This window comes from Denticeps clupeoides, chromosome 2 (assembly GCF_900700375.1).
Source record: "Denticeps clupeoides chromosome 2, fDenClu1.1, whole genome shotgun sequence".
Taxonomy (NCBI): Eukaryota; Metazoa; Chordata; class Actinopteri; order Clupeiformes; family Denticipitidae; genus Denticeps; species Denticeps clupeoides.
Genome location: NC_041708.1, coordinates 8,429,328 through 8,453,267, shown reverse-complemented (window position 1 = coordinate 8,453,267; position 23,940 = coordinate 8,429,328). Strand labels below are relative to the sequence as shown.

The 23,940-nt window shown below is 40.0% G+C and overlaps 1 protein-coding gene across 1 annotated transcript in view; it reads left to right on the top strand.

Annotated features, from left to right (window-relative positions):
* The window catches only part of sorcs3b (sortilin related VPS10 domain containing receptor 3b), a 74,995-nt gene that overhangs the window by 40,618 nt on the left and 10,437 nt on the right, over window positions 1-23,940 (top strand). Inside the window, exons 15-21 of the mRNA XM_028964955.1 lie at window positions 1-118; window positions 8,530-8,663; window positions 12,112-12,225; window positions 14,093-14,264; window positions 15,380-15,566; window positions 17,752-17,885; window positions 19,141-19,264. Of these exons, the coding sequence (XP_028820788.1) occupies window positions 1-118; window positions 8,530-8,663; window positions 12,112-12,225; window positions 14,093-14,264; window positions 15,380-15,566; window positions 17,752-17,885; window positions 19,141-19,264 (983 nt within the window). The remainder of the gene's footprint in view (window positions 119-8,529; window positions 8,664-12,111; window positions 12,226-14,092; window positions 14,265-15,379; window positions 15,567-17,751; window positions 17,886-19,140; window positions 19,265-23,940) is intronic.

The window sequence follows — 23,940 nt, the reverse complement described above, 5'->3', positions numbered from 1 at the left end:
GCTCTTCGGCCATTTCAGCTACCGCTCTGAGTGGCAGCTCATTAAGGTCGACTACAGAGGCCTCTTCAGCCGACAGTGCAGTGAGGGGGATTACCAGCCATGGTACTTACTCAACCAGGTACACACACATTCCAGTGCACATTCAGGCTCTCCCAAATACACACGCACACACACATATACATGTACTAAGCCACTCTGTAAAGCACACACATCAACTCTCATAGACAGAAACCAGGTGCATAGAGATACACACACAAGCACACACACAGAGTAAACAAATAAATACATACAAAATCAGGTATACACTGAATAACTTGCACAAAAGCACAGACAATTTGAACTGTGTTTAAACATGCACAGACCTGAAGACATTCATATCAACAAAATTTTCGTAATAAGGGGAAAAGTCACCTCCCCTTTCTTATGCTTTGTCTGCCCAGAGAATTTCCTACCCCTACCCTAAAAAAGTAACTCCACCGACCGTCATGGCCAAACATGCAAAGCATTCCAATTGGTCTTTGATTGGATGTGAAGACGCCATAGGAATGCATTTGTTTATTTATTTGTTTTGAAAAACGCCAACATGACTTTATGTATGGCGAAGAATTGGGACATTTGAATGAAAAGGATTTATTATAAATACGAAGAAAACGGGCGCAATGGCCAAAATTATACATTTGTCAAAAACGGACCCAAAAGTGAGACATAAACATCTGGAACGAAACAATCGAAAGGTAAATATGTAGCATTCAGTCCACATTAATGGACTGAATTAGTCTTATGGAGTCCTGATCAATCAAGCTTAATTGGTTTCAAGACTCCATAATCAGGTGGATTGGCACCGGCTGTGTGCGAGCGGCAGCTCCTGGGCGTCACAGTACCCCCTTTTTAAGGGCAACCAAGCACCATCAATGGAGGAGGAGGGGAAGATGGGAGCAACTACAGGGCTTGTGCTCTGCTGGCACTGCTGGACCTCTCTGGCACAGTGGGACCTGGACCTTCTGGCTGCCTCCCTTCCTGTGTTACTGGAACCTCGGGCAACCTGTTACTGTATCACAGGCTGAGGAACATGCAGGCCCTGCCGCTGCATGTACCTGCTGGACACTCCAGCTTCCCTCCCTGTTTCCTGCTGGCTGGCACTCTTGTCATGGCCTGTAGTGGGCTGGGCACATCGCTGCAGGCGGTGGTGGCAGGCATGGTCAGCTCCACTGGCACCCCTGAAGAGGGTGTGGTTTGGGGAGCTGGAACTGGAGGCTGCTTGTAATGGCCTACAGTGGGCTGGGCGTATGACTGCAGGTGGGTGTTGCCGGCCACTGACTGCCCCACTGGCATGCCTGTGAAGGGTAGGGGGTTGTATGCAGTAAGCTGGTACAGGTGGCTGGCGGGAAAAATGGACACTAGGCCAGAGGGCTCTTGCTGTGTGGCCGTCCTGCTGGGGCACGTCTGGGCAGAGGTTTGGTGTGGCTGCGACTGGACGTGTATAGTCAGAACCGGCAGCACAGTTGCTGGCTTGTATTGCCCTCTTCCATCATCTTCCTCCTTCCATTTCTATGAGACTTCACACACCAGGAAGTAATAGGGAATGACGCTGGGCTCTTGATGTGTCAGAGTATGCGCTGTGGGGAGTGTATACACTATGCCATTGCCCCACCAATTGTCTTCGTCAATACTGACATCATCAGACATCAGAACTTCTTCCTGCTTGTCCTCACCACCACTCGGCCATGGTCTGGCCCACTTCCGGGTTTCATGGTCCTCAGCGGGACTGCCTAATAAGACATAAACTTTGGGAACAGAACAAACCAAAGGTAAGTACGGAGCGTTCCATCCACATTAATGCTGACTAGTCTTATGGAGTCCTGATCAAACTTAATTGGTGTGAACTTGGATTGATCAGGACTCCATAATCATTGCTACTGGCTGTGTGCACTCAGCTGCTCCTGGGCATCATGAATACGATAACATGCCAGGTACGCATGCTATTTTGACCACCCTTCTCACCCATTCAACTTAATTGAAAACATCAATAAAACACATAGCAAACCTCACAAAAACTATTAATGATGCAGACATTCTAGTAATCACAAAATTATTTCCGGAATTTTAAATCAGTTCATTGTGAATTCAAGTTTTCAATTTGTGGAAGTGACCATTGTGTAGAATAAGTATATGCATTTTGGGGAGAGCTAAAAGTGATGTCTTTTAACAACAGGCAAGTAAACAGACTCATACACACACTCACACACTAGCACACCCTCATGCAAGCACTCAGTCACAAAATTGTCTGTTGCATCAGTAGCTTTTTTCGATCAATTCGATCTTCCTCCTTCTAGCTGCTCCAGTCCAGTTCCACCTCATAACTGGAGCAGCAGTGTAGTTCTGAGATGAAGCAAAGGGCTTTTTGCACCATCTCTGAACCCGTGGTCATACTGCTGTCTGAGACCCGAGCCCATTAGCCAGACTGTTGGCCCGGTACAAAAAAAAAAAAAAACATTTGTCATCAAAGGTTTCCACTGTGCAGGGGTGGCATCACCCTGCTGGTTTACAAAAAAGGGCCTGTCTGCCTTCTGTGCCCTCAGTTTCTTTTATTTATTTTTTCTTCATTTTGCACACTGATGTGCAATGAATTCGTTCCTCTACGGACTTGCCAAATTTAGTCTGCATGTCCTTGATATACAAGCATCTTGCTATGCCGCGGTCCTGCAGGTGCGAGTGTTTTAACACACACCTGGGATTTTATGTTTTTTTTTTCCTTGTGAAAAATGTGTTTCTTAAATGGGCTGGTCTAGTTGCATTACACTAAAGGGGTTCGCTGTACACGCAGCAGAGCCTGCGCATAAGTTGTTCGAAACTGTTATATTCAGACGAGTAGATAGATGAGGTTCTGAGTTCTTAGGGCTGTATTTGTTTTTGGGAATATGACTGTTCAGAGCCTGCAGATTTATACCAAAATACGACTTAATTGTGTCAGTCAACTTCAAAAGGAGTTTTTTTTTTTTTTCGGCCAATCTTATATGAGGCCTATAAATATCTGAGATCCAGTTGCAAGCTTGGTCACCTGTGGCATTATTTTTATTACTTGTTTTCAGCCGTTATTTGAGACGTTGCACATTGGATGATTTCCAATGTAAAATTCACCAATCAGCGGGTAAGGAAGTGGATTGGTAAGAGTTGCGAGTTCAAATCCTGAACCGCCAAGGTGCCACTGAGGTTCCCTTGAACAAGATACCGTTCCCGCGCACTGGGTGATTGGTTAAATGCAGAGGACACCTTTCGTTGTGTGCACTGGGTGCTTTGCTGTGTGTATCACATTGACAAAATTATCACTTTAACTTTCATGTTTGGGTTGGTGGTGGATGAGGCCCCGAGATGATAACAAAGATTGTGTTTGCGACATATGCTGAGTTCTATTTTGAGGACAGAAAATGGAAGTAAACAGATGAGAAGGGAGGATACAGGATCTCAGTGGTTTGTATTTGGTGTTTTGGGAGAAATTGCTTTCATGAGTAGATATTGAGGAACTTTATATCTATTAAGTCGTCATGCCAGTTAATCAGACAGTTTCAGCTGTTTGGTGCATTATTGGATGCTTTATCATTTATCATTTGATTTGTCAACAATGCTCATTGTGCATGTGACGATGTAATCCTTTGTAACAGGTTTACATAGTCCAGAATGATGAATTGATGTGTGTGAGATCAGCCAATCAACTCCACAATATCATTACATATTCTTTTCTAGCTGACAGAAATAATAACATGCAAGTTTCTATTCTTAAAGAGGCATATAACTAGCAAGCAATTCTTTTGTGTTTTTATCTGTTTATATTACAGACAACATGTGTAATACTGCACTGAAGATAGACCTCTTAAACTCATGTGGTGTATAAATATGTATGTGCCTGAGATTATGGGCTGTGGAAATTGCTGGTCTTCGTTTTAATATGGGGTTCCAGTATTGCATCCGAGTGGACCACTGACATCCTCAAATTGATCTACCAAAGTTCACCAGGCTCAATATACAACAATTCTGTCTGTAACGTTTTTTATTGGAATGGCGGATTAAAGGAGTTTGCTGCTTGTCAATTTCTCCAGTGCATACTGCTTGAGGTTCTGCTTCCTCATGCATTGGTGCGCAGAAGCTGAACTTTCTCTCACTGTTTGATTTATTCGGGCGTGGTTGGCCCTCCATATCAGATTGCTCTTTTTGCAGGCCTGCCATTGAAGCACCTGGCAGAAAGATCTTATCACAGCGGAGGACCTTTCAGATGTCCTGCTGGACCCCATTGTCTGCATCAGCACATCAACTGCATGTGTGATGAGATAAATAGCAGTGCATGACTACACAGCAATTTCCTTGCGTTGATGGATAAAAAAAATATATATATATATGTTTTTTTGTGGAAGAGCCGATCAAACACATGCTCCGTGATGACATTTCTATCTTGTGGATTAGTGCAAAAGTTTAATATTGCTCAACTCACCAGGATTTAGAATGAGACGTGAATGCTTGAACCTTTTTTTTTTTTTGTCCTTCAACATTCATTACACACTTTCTGCATAGAAATATTTTATTACATTTAATCAAATTTGGGTTCTTGCAGTTTGTTAATTGTGATTAGCTAGTTATTTATGTTTTCTAATGTTCATTATTTTGTAATTTCCAAATTTTCCGTAATGCACCAAGGCACACACAAAACTGCTTAAACAATCTTATAAGTATTAAAGTGCTGCCACTTACTAGAGCACAATTAAATGGCCTTCTCACTGTATGACAAAAAAGAAAATTGTCTAAGCATTGGTACTGTTGGGTAGACCGTGGTCAAATCACATGACAGTCAGACTATAGCCTGCTACTTTACAAATACAAATTGAACGAACAGAGTAAATGCTTCTAGAATAGCCAGTGAGTGTGAAAAATCTATTTCAATTTGTATAAATATTATTGGACTATGCTAACTGACAATAATGCCAGTTACAGAAAAGAAAATTAGAATAGGTGAGTAGGACATACTTTTAATGCAACTGTGATTGTCAAGTCGCAATCAAAATTTGAGTGCTTTCAGGGAAAATAACCAGCGTTCACGATGTGTACGTGGAATCCAGCTCAAACGAATAAATCGGTTTACTAAACACTGACTTTGTCACGGGTGTAAAGGGATACGGCACCGATGAACAGTAACGTTTGCGATATGGGGGAACCCATAAAATATCAAGAATTACCAGCAATTGACTATTCATCCAGTGAGTTAGTCTCGTGATAAAGTAACATGCAAAAGTTTGACGGCGTAACCAGAATTATTTACTTAAGATCTTAATTAAGAGCAGATGTGATCTTTTCTGGTGTAGTGACTTTATTTAATTGCTGGAGCTTTAAACTCCTGTACACATGTAAGAAATGCCTTTTTGGAGTTTTATTGAACAGACAAATCTATTTTGCAAAACTATAAACAGGGGAGACAGAAATACACGTAACACTGTTTCATTTTCACTCCCATTCACCACCCCTAATCACAATAAGTTGTATAATGGTAGGACGGTCTTTTATCCTTAACTAAATATCAGGTTTAAATTTCTACAATCAGGAGGGTGTAACAGGAAACTTTGCAAACACTGTTGCAACCTCTTTCTTAAGGTTGACAGAGAAGATGCAATGAATCAGAAACTAGTTATCAGCACCGTGCGAGGAAAGCAATATCATTGGGTATCGACCATCTTAAAGTGCATGATGCCTGAGGGATCTTTCTGTGAGGTCGGTCATCAGCGTTGCATTGTTGCAGGTTGCGGCTGTCGGCACGGTTCCGTTTCTGCTCGTGTCTTCCATTGGGTCGCAGCAGGGTACCATGGCCGGAACGGAACGGAAGACAGAAGACAAAGGACTTGGGTGTGTCAGTCCTTTTTATTACCAGCATTGGTAACAACCGTTGGGCTTGTGCTGGAGCAATGGAGAGATATTTTGGCAGTTTGAATCATTTTGGGGAGGAAACCAAAGTCTATTTTTTATTATGCTCAGTAATAAAAATTCTTAAGCACAAGGTTATCCTGCATCAACCATCTAGCTCAAAGAATATTCTCTTTCAGAGACACACATACTAAAAAAAACTCAGCTGAATGATACCAAACAAGGCCTATCTAGTGTTTTGTACACAGCGTAAAATACATTTTACAATTTTAAAATACACATTAATCAAAACACAACAATTATATGAATGAGGAAAGGGGGTTCGGTCTTGATAAATTTGCTTTGTTATTGAGTTTGTGACATTCCTGCATTTAGGAATCCCATTAAAAATATATTTCTGTACAATTCCAGTGTGAAGAGATGTGCTTGCTTTGGCACCAGCCTGCCTGCTAAAAGGCGGGGTACTCGGGTGAAGGACCTGGATGTAATGTGCAGGCTTATGATCAGACTCAACCAGCCTGCATGTCCCCTACAGCTCATGTAACTTGCAGTCAGAGATGAGCAATTTAATTTATTTTATGATGTCAGTATGTACCTGTGTCTTGATTCGCATTGTCAGGTTTTGCTTTGCCTGTTGTGGTGCAGAGGGGGCAGCTTCAGGCCAGTCGTCTGTCTTCCGTCCCATCCCCTGGTGTCTTGCTGGATTTTTATTAGCACTGGCACCCTGGGCTTGCTTTCAGGAATTTGGCACTCTAGCAATTGACAATGTGAGAGAGTAATTTGTAAAAAAGTTATAAAGTAATAATTCAGTTTAGGGTGGTAGCAGCATTGTGGCTAAGACACTTGAATATGAAGCAAATTACTATAAAAGTGGCAGATTCAGTCCAAGAATGGTTACATAATTTACCCATATTGTTCTTTTGTGTAGACCTTAAATGTAAAATGGCATATTAGACATTTAGAAAATTAAGAAAATAACTAGTTATTATGGCCACTATTTTAAAAGTAGCACCATGGACTAAGCGTGGGGCTCTCAGCATTTACATAAATAGAAAAAACAAGAAAATGTCACAGTCCCCATGCCACCACGCACATCAGCAGCAGGGGTGTGGTCGCCCATGGAAGCACCAACTCGAAAACACCAAACATTGAAGTACACGAGATTAAGGACCACATCCTGCATAATGTTGCCAAATAAACGAATAAATTAATGGTTTGTAAGCTGTAGCACTTGCTTCCATTTCTTGCAAATCATAAGCTGTACAGGGAGAACATTTATTTTGATTCATTCAACATCCATGGTAGCAATACAGCAAGTGAGTGTTCCAGAATGGAAACGCAACAGCACTTCACGGACAGCATTTAATCCAAAAGCAGTTTTCAACAAAACCAGGAATCAGCTTCTGCAGACCGGTGCAGTATGTGTGTTTCCAAATTGCACCTGTATATGGTTGGCTGAGGGCCTTTTGCAGCTCCGAAATGACCCTGTCGACTTAAAAATAATCTGATTTGGCAGCGGCCACGTCCTGGTGATGGAGTGACCCCGTGTGTACAGTGGGGAGCTGTAAACAAGATGCTGCCAACAAAATGCAAGAAATAACTCAACTGTCTCAACCAGGTGTTCACACTTTGTCTAACACACACACACACACACACACACACACACACACACACACACACACACACACACAAGTACACACCACTACATAGAGTTCAGGTTACTAGGACATCAGACAAAGAGACAGTATTTGCGCAAAAGAGCATCTTAGATAACCATAAACAGACCAAACATCAGGCGTCTGTTTAATAGATCAATAATTGTATATTGAGGGATTAAAAAAGTTAAAATCACTGATCTAGTGAAAATAAATGAATCTAGTTCATCACAATAATAGACTGTAATTAATCGCATATATGAGGAATAGTAATTATTAAAACAGGAAGAGCATGTAATTAAAAAAGAACCTGTATGACAGAATTCTAACACACTTCTCATATATGGGTGGCACAGAGGAAATGATAATGCACTGGAATTATGGGATGATTTGGAGATAACTGCATATGATTAATTAGCAATAAAGCCTTTACAGCACTAGTCTTAACCAATTTTAAGAAGTGATGTTTTTTTGTCATATGAAAGAACACAGCAAGAATCACACTTCCATAAAACATTAAATTGTTGTTGACCTTTTTTTGTTAGAGTCTTATATAGCATTTTACCATGCACGCACAATTCATTGTGTAATTCATTAATTATCTTCTTCTTGGCATATTGCGACCTCTGTGTTCCGCTGCATGTTATATTGTAAGCAGTTGCCAACTCCCAGCAGTCGTGGAACGTTTGACGACAGGCGGTTATATGAGTCTGTGTGAGTGATGTGGCGTTTTCGGGACAGTATAATTCCTCTGATGCGTGCTGCATTTGGCCTTCGATCCTGTTTCTGGAGGCTCTCCAGCCAGGATGTTTTCACTCCAACCCTTGCTTAATAACAATATAGTGATCTTGACAGCTAATGATGCATGAGGCTGGTTGGAAGCTCAGAATGTTGGAAACGTTTTAAGATGGAGGTGGGAAGGTGCAGGAAGAGCCACTTTTCCCCAGATGTGTTCCCTCTTTATGTCCTGCAGGGGGAGCCGTGCGTGATGGGCCAGAGGCAGGTGTACAAGAGGCGTCGGGCAGGCAGCAGGTGCATCCTGGGAAAGGGCCGCTCCAGGCGTATATCTGCCGATCCATGCGCCTGCAACGTCTTTGACTTTGAATGGTGAGTAGGGCTGTGTGTGTCTCTTTTTTATATTTTTATTATTCTGCAAAAATAAAAAACATTCTCATTAAAATATCTCGAAACATAAGCAGGAGCCACAGTTCCTGTAACAGAAAGATTTACAGGATCATTAGTCTATGCAAATATATTGGGGTCAGATGTTAGAAATGTTAGCGTGATTCAATTTGCAAATAGATTATTTGTCCACAATTCTGTTGCTCATATTGATTAGCAAAGATATAGCTTAATAAACATCAAATGAATTCCCCTAGTATATATACATTCAATATTTACTCTACATTCCCTTGTATGACAAACTTTGACAAAACTGCTGAAAACTCCTGGACTCCGAAACTATTTTCAAAGTTGCCGTCTTGCTGAAACACTTTTGGTGAAAGTGGTCCAAAAAAACAACACAGATATGTTTTAATAGTGCCAAACAGTAACAGAATTAGGCCCAGATGGGAAACCACAGGACACTATGATTTCCCCTGGCAGTCTTGGTCATATCATACAAGGTTATTTTTCTTGTCCGTATTCCTGTGTGTGAGGCCGCATCGTGCTGCTGATCTCAATCCTGGCAGTAATTTGGTTATCCTGCAGATAGCACTGACACACGAAAAAAAGCATTCACCTTCACCTTCAGGATTATGAATGTGTGGTCGATAGCAGAAGGGCGATGGATTTTTCTGTAGGGTATAGTAATATGAGAAGTTCTGCTGACAGTAGTAGTTATAAAGGGGTTATCACTTCCACTGTCCACTCTGTATGAACCCAGTGTGAGAACTTTTCTTCTCTAAAAATATCAATAACAATAAGAAGAAAATATTAGCATTTTGCATTTCAATTTTACTTACTATTTTACATACATAATAACATGTTATTACTTTTTTATTAGAGCTGTCAGTCCTAATAAATGTTGCCAACTAACTGCATTGAATTATTAAGACTAAAGCTTGTTATAACACATTTAAAACTATGACAGTGACAAGTATGGGAAAGAGGCTTAGAGGGGGAGTGATGGGGAGATGATCTGGTCGTTTTTTAAAACAAAAAACACCCTGCAGATTCTGGAGATAAATAAAATGAAAAAAAAATTGCTGTTTACCTCAATAGTTTATTCTTAACTATTTGATAGTTCCCATCTAATGTGGTGATTTAGATGTCCAAACTCCACATGTTTGAATGCATTTCCATTTGAGAATAATGTAAATGTGCACACAAAACAAGCAACATCTGAATCAGCCCTTCACACTGTCTATCTCCAGCTTTATGTTGGGATTGTCTCTTAATAGGATGAATTTTGCATGTCATAGGTCAGACTCACATGGAAAGTAAATTAAACGCAGCTTTCATAACGATGATCATTTAATTAAATACGTTAATTATTCATAAATTAATCTTTTATTGTTCATTTTGACAGCCCTAAATTTCTTACATTTTTTTAGCTAACAGCTTTGTTTGCAGAAAATGTACAAATACTGTATATTGTAAATGTTTTCTTCTTTATAATTAAATGGTTGAAGGTATTTTATGATAATAGGTTTGACCCTAATGTCAACTTCAATGTGTGAGTGGTGCATCACTGATATTAGTTTTTGTTTATGATGTGAGGAAGAACAAGACAAGACAAAGTGTTGGTGTGTGTGTGTGTTCTCTAATTGCTGTGCTCCACATAAGTACAGTGTGGCCTCAGGGAAGCTGGTTGTGAATTAAAAAGCAAATGGGGAATTAACATAATGTCAAGTGATTCATTAGCGATAATTCATTAATAATGGAAGCTAATTGTCAGTGTTAACTTCGATCATCTCTCTTTCACACACACTTTCATTCACTGTTCATTCCACACACACGCCTAGTGACAATTTTGGGGTAAAAAAAAAAAAAGATAAAACACAGATTGAAATCAATAAGCCTACTTTGTGAGTAGACTCAGAGTTTGGATTAAAACATTTTTTGACCAATGAAGAGTTTGGAAGTTCTCCATCATGATCTGCCCAGCTGCTATAAGGGGGTTGTGTGCTGGGCAGTTTCAGGCCTGTTTGAGTGAAGGGCAATTGAAGAAGAGTCAGTCAGTGTTTCACAATGGAAGACTGATGATTGGGAATTTTTACCCTGATTCAGATTAATGCTAGTTTCTGATTGGCTGGCAGGTATGCATTAAATCAATTATCAATCAAATTAATACCCTGGTATTACCAGTCATGTCAAATCATCGTTCTGAATTTGTAAGCTGGATCTGTGCACCCAGAGTAATGTTTTACTAGAATTCTGAAGCTAGAATCTCATTGAAGTGGACCTTTTAAAATGAATTTTTAGACTTTTCTTTGTTCCTCCTGTCTAAAATTTTGGCCAATTTTATAGTCATATTTTATTCATTATTTAATTTGATCTCATTTGCATTACTCTTATGTAATTATTGTATTCCTATTTTACCTGTATCCATATTTTGTAAGAAAGGCACATAAAAAAAGTTTGATTAATTGTATTAGCTGGATACGCCGAGTCCTCACACCTTGGATTGAGCAGCTGATTTAATGATGATCCGGCATACAATCGTGATTGAGAACATTGTTTAATATTTACAGCATTAAGAAAATAAAAGATGCTGCGTAAATAAAAATATCAAATATATAAATATATAAAATATCAAGCCAGTGCCCTTTCTATAATTTTAGCAAGGTCACTCTGAAGTGTTTAAATTATTTAAATGCAATTAGCTGAGGCAACCATGCCCTTTATTGCAGGGGTTATATTAAATTAATCTGATGTATTTACTACCTTAGTGGTAATTATATGAGTACATGGTTGTCCAGATTAATAGGTTACTTTAATGGATTACGCATGGGTCGTGCAAGGTTCAATCATTTTGCACATTATCTGATCTTAAATGTTTATTTTAATCCTTTAATTAAAGTGATACAAGTGCCAAATCATGTTAGTCGTTGTGTTTGTCGCCACTTTTAATTTGCACAATGATAAACATATGCACATGATTAATTTAAAAAGCTAGAGAGGTAAATTAGGAACACTGCTGTTCAAATAATACATATGTGCTCCAAAACAGGTAGAACCGATAACTCCAGACATCCAGGGCAGGCACAGCCCCTTGGCACTCCTGTCAAACCCGTACAGATGAAGCAAGGCAGGTTACTTGGTCCATTCAAGCACAACAAAACCCATTTGAAGGCATTGTCTGAAATACACTGCACTGACATGGAAGGCGGGGACCCAGGGGGGTCACCAGTGTCAGAGCTAACCGAGATCCGACAGCACCAGATCTTAGATGAACAAGGCAGTGACTGGCTAGCAAGGCCATTAGAACATGGCGGTGGTTCATTTGTTTCCACTGCAATGCAAAATTTATTTGCTTCAGTTTTGTTGCGTTAATGCCATAATTAATACAATGTTGAACTGTTTGTCTATGCATATTTGTGTGTGTGAATAGTGATTATGGATTTGAACGTCAGATGGATGGGAAATGCTTGGCTGCTTTTTGGTACCATGGCAACAGTGCAGGAAAAGGCTGCAGCATTGGCCAGAGCTTTCTGAACAGCACCGGGTGAGTAGAGCCATCTTATGCCACCGGACTGATAGCACCTTACAACATAATGCATGACACTTCATAATTCTTCAGAAACATTCCATAGCCCTCATAGAAACGATGTACATAATATGTTTCCTTTAGTTTATCACCAATCTTAACAGCTTGGCCACCACTGCCCCAATAACTTTTGAATGGGCTTGTGTGGGATTTGAACCAGGACCTCTCACACCCAAAGCAAGAATCACCACTAGATTGTTGAGCCACCAACGACCTTTCATGTTTTTCCATTTGGCTGTAAAGAGGATCCGGCTAAAATGAAGTTTGAAAGAGTATTTTGTTTTTCATGTTTTCTGTTTTATTACCCAGTTGAAGTCTGGTTTTATTAATTTTTTTCCAAATAAATTAATTTCTGGTATTGACACACACGCACACACACTTAGAATGAAGATAAACTAATCTTTTCCTCGAATGGGACAATGGTTGGACCACAGCCAGAGCATCAGGCAATCTTCAGCAGTTGGCAGTCTTTCAGATGTCTCCCTAAATGATGCACATCAATTGCTAAAAAAATAAATCAGAAAATGATTTATGAAAAAGGGGGGGGAAAAAAGCTCCATTTATGAGCATAATTCTGCCAGCTTTTAAAGTTTTACATTGCTCCAGAAGTATATTTATTCAAGGGCTGTGGATGTGAAGAAATGTTTTATTCTTTTAAGAGTCATTTCCTTTTTTTCAGCTTCTTTGATATCATCGCCTTTACATCTGTGGGCTTTATTCCTTCATGCTGTCCTTGAGGATTCTGTACCTTGTTAATCCCACAGATACAATCTTTTAGTGAGTTTGATGTTGTGTAGGTGTATTTCTGCTCCTTTGGTGCTGATCTTGACCTCTGAACTTAGCCAATTACTCACCTTTCAACTGACAGTTAATTCAGATGAAATGCATTTGTTGCATTTTGATGAAATGTGAGTTCCCTTGAGTGAGTGCATGTGATTTGCACAATTTTTGGCTTCTAACATGCAACAACCTGTAATCCTCTTTGAAAAACACCTTGTCTTAGTTATAGAAAGTTCTGTTCCTGGATATAAAACATTGAGTACTGTCAGACTGTAGTTTTGATTTTCCAGAAGGCATTGAATGACGTGCTTTTGAACTTGAACCCTCCAATGGCAAAAATGAAGCGCTAAATCTATTCCCCGGTGCTGCCTGCATTGCTTCTGAATCCAGGCAATTCAGCCAAATCAAGGCTGTTGAAGTTGCCATCAAACCCTTTGATCACACTGAGTTCACTTCCGGGCACTACAGCATGAGGTAGATTATGTATAGACTGGCGCAAAGCCCTTCTGAATACAAAGACATCTCCATTCAGCTCTGCCTCATTATACTGCATTACAGTATGAAGTAAACTAAAGTGCTACAATTCTGAAATACAGTAGCTGACAAAAACATTTAATGTAGCCTGGAATAGTAGCTTTTTGAGACTACAAAAGTCTGGAAAGCCTTCGCAACTTTGTGAATTGTTAATGAATTCATCAGAATCTTTTCATGAAATTCTGCTGACTGGAAAGGCAGGGAAATATGCTAATTATCACAGCCATTATTCTACTTAATGTATAAATAAATAAATAAACTTAAATCATAATGAGATCTTGTAAATCATAAAGAGGTTCCTATTGGCATTCACCCAATGGGGCTTTATATGTACACACAGCTTCATAACTCTTCTTTTATAGAGTGTTATATGTAGTTACAGCATATTTTTCTTTGACCTCTCCTGCTAAAAGACTTCATATAACATTGTTAGGTGGACTTTCTGCTGCCATGGTGTATATTGTGCGCATATAATTTGCCTTTTTAACCAAAAGTGTGGTTTTATTGTCAGGTATAGGAAAGTGGTTTCCAACAGTTGTAAGGAAAGTGGGAAAGAGCCCGTCAGTCCCAGAATGCAACAGTGTGACCTCAAAGCACCCCGTGGTGTACGTCTGAGCACAGCCCATGAGGAACTCAGTGCCCCTGTGGGAACTAATGTCACCTTTCTGCTTCATCTGGACCGTGTAAGTATAACAAAAATAGATGTATTTTAAAGATGGTCAAGAAGGGGGTGCTTCATCATAGCATTTGGGAAGCGCTACTGGTTGGCGAGGGGTTGGCAGGCGTCCCAGGAAGCGGGTGCCTTTGCATCTATCCCTCAACAACATCTGGTCAAAAAAAGCGAGCCATGAGCATAGACTGCTTATGGCACTTCTAATGCAAAATTGACCCTCAGCAGCCTTTGAAGGGCATTGGAATCGCCTTGTGGTCATGTTGGCCCTTGAATGTCCTCTACATGCATATGTTGCTGTCTCAAATAGTGGTGCAAACTTTTGACAGGCAAATTTTTATATTTGAAGGGATGGATGGATTGATATGAAAGTGAAAGTGAAGAGATTGTCATTGTGAAACACGGTGCACACAACGAAATGTGTCCTCTGCTTTTAACCTTTAGTGAGCAGTAGGCAGCCATGACAGGCGCCCGGGGAGCAGTGTGTGGGGACAGTGCTTTGTTCAGTGGCACCTCGGTGGAACCTTGATGGATCGGGATTCGACCGTCAACCTTCTGATTACAGGGCCACTTTCTTAACCACTAAGTCAACACTGCCCAAAATATGCTTCAGATGTAAGCACCTATGCAGGCCAAAGTTATGAAACAGTGATGAATCTATGACCCTGATTGGAAAGCTCTCATGCTCGGTGGAGTAATAAATAAAAAACATATTTTGGATGTCATAGTGTTTTTTTTTTTTTTTTTCAATATCAATTAGTACTTTTATCGATACTTAAATTGCAGTTGTGCATCTGCTGGTTCATGGAAATCACAGGAATACTACAACAATTGCAGGCAGCCCCTACCCCATCTACCTGGAGGACCAAATATTTACATGAGAAACTGTTCAAACCTAATATGAATATTTTAATCACTTATATTTTAACTTCCTTATGAAGTGTGTGTGTGTGTGTGTATGTATGTATACACACATGTATATGACTATTATTAATAATTTTTTTAAAAAGTTAAAGTAAAATTTCTTGTGTTTGTATTTTCTCTACCTGTAGTATTGAGAATGGTATTGAGAACTATAATTTCGTATCGTTATTGAGTTTTAATAGAACTTTCTGTTCCGAATTGCAGGGGGGCTCTTTGCAAACTGACGTCCGTCTGGACTTCGGTGATGGGATTGCGGTCACCTACTCAAACCTGAGCCATGTAACCGAAGGGATCAGGCACATCTATAAGACGGCGGGGATATTCAGTGTCACGGCTCGTGTGGAGAACAGTCTGGGCACAGACAGTAGTGTGCTTTTCCTGCACATAACCAGTATGTAACCATATCTCACTGATCATCCCATAAAAAAAAAAATATCCAAAGATGGCAAAAATATTTATGAACCAACGATAAAATTCTAATGGTATTCAAACTGCACACATTTACAAAATTTAGCAGATGTATGAGGAGGAGTTTACTTTATATCCAATATATCCATATTTGTTTATATTATTAGCAATAAGTCCAGCTAAGTTATCTTTAGTGGTCTTGAATAAGTGAACTACATAGCATTTCACTTATGTAGAATAACACTACAAGATGTCCTCAGTATTTTGTGATATATATCACAAAATATCAGTCAAATATCAAGATTTCCTAAGTATATCACCAATCAGTCATAATGTTACAAACTACCCCCTGGTCTGGGGGAACAATGGTATTGGAGATGTGTTTTTTGTACGTAACCCAAGGGTGCAAAAGTGGTGATAAAGGTTTATTTACAATAATATTTATACTATATACATACGTTCCCACCACGGCAGGGAACATGAATTCCCGCTAAAACAAAGAAAGGAACCTACAAAACCTTTATTCTAACTGTTCCAGACTCCCTGGCTGACTACCTGACCTTTTATAATGGGTTGACTCTAGTAACAGGTATAAATAATAATAATAATAATAATGATAGTACAGGTATGAACAATAATAATAACAATAAACCGAAGTAGGTCCAGAAGGTCTGCTTACTAGGTGATATACACACATACAACCCAATACTACACATGATTTCTGACAAGCACAGTCACTATTACCACAATTCACCACATCGCGGTCGACAGCATGAATGGACACTAATAAACAGAAAACTCCGCCCACTCCACCTGTATACAATTTCAGGTGTTGTCCATCTGAATTAGTCTGGAGGAGGAGCCTGAGCGAGAAAATTTTGCCAATACGTGTCACTGACCCAGCACGTAACAATAATATTATTAGATATTTCTCAATACATTAATATTGAATAGGTTCCCGTTTTTCCACCTAAATACCCCTGACTTGTTGATTCCACTAGACCATTCTGACTGGTGTACCCCCAAAAGCAGCATTTGCTTGGATGCACTTTGTGCTCTCACACCTTTCTGTCAGATTCAGTATGAACTTTCGTTGGAACGAACAACATCTCTACAACATGGGCCTTACTGCAATTCCCACATGCACCAGTGAGCGTTGGCAACCTATGACCCTGTAGCTGTCTCACTGATTATATTTCGCTGGACCATTTTTGGTAGACCGTGAAAACTTCAAGGCCAGGAACATCCCAGACATCTAGCTACTGTAATTTGGTACGCTTGCTCATTTTGCCTGCCACACATTGATCCTCAAGGACAATGGCAGGTGCCACTGTATCAACATACTCAGTGTTAGTTTTGTTTTGAAGCTGCATTATCTCATTACTCATTGACTCATTCCTCAAATGCAGCCATGGCATGAAAAATTATTCTAAAATCGTTTGTTTCCTCAATAACCAGAACATTCAAAATAAATGTTGTGTTCATAGAGGTAATGCATAAAACATATAGTGAAATGTATGCAAATGAGGGGGGAAATGGAAACAGAACAACTGAAAAGTGGACAGTGTTCTTCATTCTAAACCTCTGCACTGCAAGAGCCTGAAGCGGGCGCTGGAGACTAGTAAGTGTAGGTCAAAATAAAATCATATTCAATATTCTCCAGTGACAGATTTACTTTCTGAAAGGTCAGCATCAGCCCCCGAGGAAGCCAGCCATTAACAGAGGGTCTGCCAGGCGGGTGTTTGCATATCCTCTCCAAGTGTGAGCACGCATCCAAATTAGCCATGCCGGAGTGCACCGCTCCGGTAATCAGGTGCCGTCACCAGGAGTGTCATTTCATTTCAGTTTGCCCAAACGCACATACATCTCACTCTGTGGCATAGGAATAGATGCCATATGAGATTTGTCTTCCGCCAACTTAGGTTAAGATTTCCTAAGTAGCAGCTACAATGCCGCAGTGTCAGTTTTATTTCCTGCACGGCATCCTGTTCTAAACGATGTGCGCAGGAAGTGCCTGTTTAAGCATTTATTTCTCCAGGAGCTTCATGGCTCATTAGCGAGAAGAAAGTGCTGTGATTGATGCGCCTGCTCCATTATGTTAATGTCGTCACAGGTGCAGTCTTTGCGTCAGGTGAGCGTGTTTCTGTGTGAATGCCTTCTGCTGGCAGGCCCCCTGGAGCAGGTGTATCTGTCGGCACCGGCCGTTGCCGTCCGTGGGAAACAGAGCGAAGTCTCTGCTGTGGTGTGGCCCAGTCAGACCAAAATGGCCATCTTCTACTGGTGGATAGAGAACAACACTGAGGTATGCAAATAGAGAGAGAATTAGAGGAGGCAAAAATTAGTGGAGAAAGTCATGCTGAATTAGTTTTTATACATTCGAGAGTGACAGTGTAATACAAGACTTCCATGGTGACCAAACTCCCTCCACAATATATTGAACAGTATGATTATGAGTAGTAAAAATGATGGACCTCAAGTCACATGGTCACAAAATCCCAAGGTTATTGAACACCTATGGTAAAATTTGGATTGGTTTGCACATCTCATTGCCAATCATCTCCAGTGGACTTCCAGGTTCTGGATTCCAATGTCCTACATGGCAACTACTTCAGTTGCATCATGAATTGAGAGTAGACAAGCAGCGTTTTGTTTTCAAAGCTCCATATAAGATGTAACACTTTGTCATCTTTCATTAATCAAGTATTTTGTCAGAATGATCAGAAATAGAACTAAAAGACCTTGTCCTTTACAGGACCTTGTCTTTTCTCTTCTACCTCCTTTTCCCTCAGATTTGTTTGCTTGTAATGCTACAGACTTCATCACATCTACATTCTAGCAAACTAGTGAATCTGACAATTGCATGTGTCCCCAACACTCTGCATCTTATATAGCAGAACATTTTATTAACTAGGGACACAATGGTAGTAAGTGGGGCCTGAACCTGTGACTTTGTGGTCTTCTGTCAGATTCACTAGTTTGCTATAATGTAGATGAGATGAAGTCTGTAGCATTACAAGCAAATAAATCTGAGGGAAATGGAGGTGGTAGTAACCTAGTGGGTAACACACTTGCCTATGAACCAGAAGACCCGGGTTCGAATCCCACTTACTACCATTGTGTCCCTGAGCAAGACACTTAACCCTAAGTTGCTCCAGGGTGGCTGTCCCTGTAACTACTGATTGTAAGTCGCTCTGGATGAGGGCGTCTGATAAATGCTCTAAATGTAAATGTAAATCTGTTACACCGTCGGTATCGTCTGCACTCGGCTTATTTGAGCAGGAGTTTCAATATGTGAATCATATTGCTAAAACTTACAAATGAAAGCCAACTTTACATCAAAAATGCATGGAAAAAGATAATCATGCTTTAAATCTGCAAGCGGCTTACACGCAGTTTGGCAAATTTTATTTATATTCGGTTGTTAAATAAATAATGAGGGTGTGGGACTAGGGCTGCCATTAAGACTCTGGCAGCATGGAGAGCGGTATAATAAATTTGTGTAATACAATATGCTTGAATTTTTTATGCCGCCTAATGTGGAAATGCTCTGTATTTAGCCAATCATCACGCTGGAGGGGAAGCTTTCTCACACGTTCCAGATAGAGGGGACATCTCAGATCAGCGTGCAGGTGTCTTCCGGAGGGGTCATCCTGCAGGATTCCAAAGCTGTCAGGGTCAGCGGTGAGTTCTTCCCACTCTCAGATACACTCGCTGGACCACCCTCACACGTAAAAGCACTCATTGGGGAGGGTCAGCAGTGAATGCGGGGGCCAGCTGAGGAACGTACGTGCTTCGGATACCAATAGAGGCGCTTCTCACACACTTTAAACTGTAAAATTGACGTGATTCCTTTGCTTTGAAAGTTGAGAAGTTTTTCAAGCAACAGACTGATAACAAGACAATCAGTTTCAATCATGCAAATATCCCTGTGCACCATGTGACTTCACATTACTATGGCTGTCACACCGAATGTTGATTGTTATTGCACGCAAACGTGAATGCACCATCCCCCAAGGCCATGAGCTGGTGTGAGTTTTGTTCCAGAAGAGCTGTGGCACATCTGGCATAGGTGAGAATGCAGACTGTACACTATCCCACTCTCATTCATTGTGTAATTAAACAGAACAGTGCCAATCATGTTGGGTGAGTTTCATACTTCAAAATGATCAAATCAAATTGCTGACATCAAATGCTTTTCATAAGACATTACTCACCAGTTTCTGACATTGAAATGATAACTTATAACAGGAAATTCACTCTCTCCAAATATGTTAATCTATTCGAGTTTCAGTGTATGGACCAGACTTGGTCAGAGCAGGTCATTTAACATACAATGCAATATTTTATTAAAAATGACCCTCTTACCATCTATTGATATGTTGCCCTGAGCCATGTTTCTACGTCAACACTCGGAAGCTTGGGCATAAAAGAAAATTTAGGTTACCGTTCATGTGGCTAATAACTACTTTATTGCACATCATTAGTAGACCACCACATCAATTTATTCCCGGAAGCAATATTTGTGTGCTTTTAATGTGAAATATACCATAGGAAATGTAGCATATTTTATTTTCTTATTTCTGCAACGCACACCCACTCTGGAATTGCCTCAGCCAGCTATTTCTGACCATCTCAGCTGACTCACAGTCTCACATTAAAATTTTGAATTTCTGTAATATGTTTGCTAATGTTTTTGTTTAAAGAATGAGAATGCTGGTTTGTGTGTTTGTGTGTTTTCTGATTGTTGTTTTGTACATTTAGCCTAATGGAATTTTTAATGAAGGGCTCTGTTTGGTGCTGTCATTTTTGATGACCTTCATTTGTGATACATTTCTTTGAAATTGGGTAGAGACTGGTGGATTTTAGACTAATTTATAGCCCATAAATAATAGCCCTAAAGATTTTAAGAGATGAGCCAGTGCCAGTCTCGTTTTGCTGTTCTCGTTCCCATGTTCATTCTCTTTGCTTCCTAAATAACGACTGGGTGTCTATAATGATTTGTGCGGTTTGTGTTTTATGTTGTTATTTGCATGATAGGCATGTATTTATAGGAAGCACTCTGGAGACTAGATTAATTTGACGACATAGTTCACTGTCATCTTGTTCTGCTGCCATAATTACATTAATTGCATTAACATATGAGGTGGCGTTTTTGATCAAGTTATCGTAACTGACCAAGAGTTCTGGGCAACCATAAATATTGACTGAAAGCTCCAGAAACAATAGCAAGGTTTTTTTTTTTCATTTGGGTCACAGTTGCCACGAGAGGTTGTTTCAGTTTTATCATGACCTTATATCTTGATATCAGTTAGTGGGGACCGGTTATTTGTATATGTGCATAATGGTCATTATGACGGGCTTATGAGAATTGATTGAAGTACAGCCAGATTTGGAAAGTTGAGTTAGTAAGTAAAGGTTCTTTATATGTACAGTGCACCTGGAAAGTATTCACGGTGCCTGACTTTTGTTATTTACCTTCTGAAGTGAAGTGATTGTCATTGTGAAACACTGCATCACAGCACACGATGACACAACGAAATGTGTCCTCTGCTTTTAACCCATCACCCTTGGTGAGCAGTGGGCAGCCAGGGAGCAGTGTGTGGGGACGGTGCTTTTATCAGTGGCACCTTGGCGGCTCGGGATTCAAACCGGCAACCTTCTGATTAAGGGGTCGCTTCCTTAACTGCCCATAACATAACAAAATAATGTTATGTAACAACATTTTTGCAAAATGGATGAAATGCATTTTTTTCTATTCTCCCAGTTCCTAAAAAAACATCCCCACGGCATGTTGCAGCTCCCACCATGCTTCACTGTAGGGATGGTATTGGTCTGGTGATGAGCGGTGTCTGGTTTCCCTCTAAATGTTATAGTAATTCACAGCAAAGAGTTCAATCTTTGTCAGTCAGACCAGAGAATTTTGTTTCTCATGGTCTGAGAGTCCTTCAGGTGCCTCCAAGCGGGCTGCCATGTGCCTTTTACTAAGGAGTGGCTTTCATATGGCCACTCTACCATAAAGGCCTGATTGGATGATTTCTGCACAGATGGTTGTCCTAGAGGGTTCTCCTCTTTCCACAGAGGACCTCTGGAGCTCTAAGAGACTGACCATCAGGTTTTGGGTGAGCTCCCTAAGGCCCTTCTCTGCCAAAAACCTCCGTTTAGGTGGCTGGCCAGCTCTAGGAAAAATCCTGGTGGTTCTGAACCTATTGAACCTGATTGAGGCCACTGTGCTAATTGGGACCTTCAAAACAGCAGAAAGTTTCCTGTAACATTCCCCAGATTATTGCCTTGAAACCATCCTGTCTCGGAGGTCTACAGACGATTCCTTGGACTTTATGCTTGGTTTCTGCTCTGGCATGAACTGTCAACTGTGTGTGACCTTATATAGACGGGCGTGTGCCTTTCCAAATCATGTCCAATCCACAAATGGACTCCAATTAAGCTGCATAAACATCTCAAGGTTGATCAGGGGAAACAGGAGGCACCTGAACTTAATGCTAAACTTCATGGCAAAGGCTGTGAACACATGCGCTTTCTCAGTATTTTTTTTTTTTTTTATAAATTAGCCAAAACCTCAAGTAAACCTTTTTCGCGTTGTCATTATATGGCGTTGCGTGTAGAATTCTGAGGGGGGAAAAAATGTAATCTGTTTTGAAATATGGCTGTAACATAACAAGATGTGGAAAAGGTGATGTACTGTGAATACTTTCTGGGTGCACTGGAGGTGACAAAAATATTTCAAAAACAGGGGCTTAAATCAGCACTTATGTATGCGAATACCACAGGCAGCAAAGCAAACTATACACACACACACACACACACACAGAAACTCCAGCCATCGACTCTGGGTTATCTCTGACTGCTTCAAAAAGTCTCTAAACACAGTGATTCACAAACAAACACACATCCATCGGGGTTAGCAGTGAGCCCTTCATCGCCAGCGGCGAGTCTGCTTCAGCTCATATGCACTCACACAATACAAATCTTATGAGTTTCTCTATGAGGGCCTCCTAAAAAAATCTAATAAGTTTCATAATGATAAATATAAACAAAAACAATGACAGGGACACTTCACAACACCTTATCTTTATAGAGCAAATGGTATGATCAAAAGTTATTGGTGGTAAAAATTCCAATTCATTGGTATGACCTTGCACACCAGACAGATGATGCGTGTTAAAATATCTTATATGCTCTTCCCAACATCGTTCTGTTTCAAGTCTATTAAGCCCTTTTAAAAGCAAGTACTGTCCATGCAGGCTCATGCAGGAAGAATGAAAGAACATTCAGCAAAAGAAAATTGATTGGCATCCTACAAAGATCTCAGCACAAACAACTGAAAGGGACCTAAAGGTTATAATTTATAATATAGGCATTCAACAACAACATTTATGTTTTATTTAGCTCAAAATCACAAACAGTATGTCTCAGTGGGCTGCTGACACCACCATCCTTTCTGCACACAAGGAAAAACTCATGGAGCAAAAAAGGGAGAAACCTTGAGAACGTGTAAGTCAGAAAGGGACGTTAGCTAATGTGTCATTAGAGAAAACCTCATGGAAAGCGTTTTTTCAAAAAACAAAAAGCCTTTCATTTTATCACAGTATCAACGGAAGACCCAACAGTGAATTTGTTAAAAACCTGTGTTTTTAGACCACTAAGTGGTCTAAAAACACAGGTTTGAACTCCACTGTTACGATCTTGTAACTACCATTCACTACCCCGATCAACATATAGATTAGGAACTGAACATGTAATCTTTCAGTAGAGGTCCCATAATATCAAAATACCTTAAAATAAATTAAAATGGAGATGATGTCCCCAGTTAGGATGTTCTGGTCAGTTAACCAATCAGACTTTATTCGTAAAACATTTTACAACACTGTCTTTTTAAAGGTCCTATGTCCTGTATGTCATAAATCAAGATGCGATCTGAAGAATGGAAGCCTGCCTTCAATTCTGTGGAAGCTGGGCATCTAAGAAATACATATACAGGATGCAGGAACTTTGTTTATTTCACAGAAGTTTTCATATTCTTTCAAAACACTTATTCTCACATGCCACTGAACAGCATCAAATTTATTTCACATTCTAGATCAAAAATGACATTTTCTATAGTTGGAAAAAAATCACACATGGCTTCTCTCATATTCTTCTGCTATCTATTCCGGATCGCTTTTTGACTTTCAATTTCTGAAACCAAGAACTATTTTTATATACTATGTACAACCAAAAAGAAGACATATTTAATTGGGTCATATCTAACTGTTACTTTTGGATTATATTTTTCTTTTTTCTTTTTAATGTATTATGAGAATTTGCATAGATCTTTTATATTGTGCATTTTTAAATTTCTT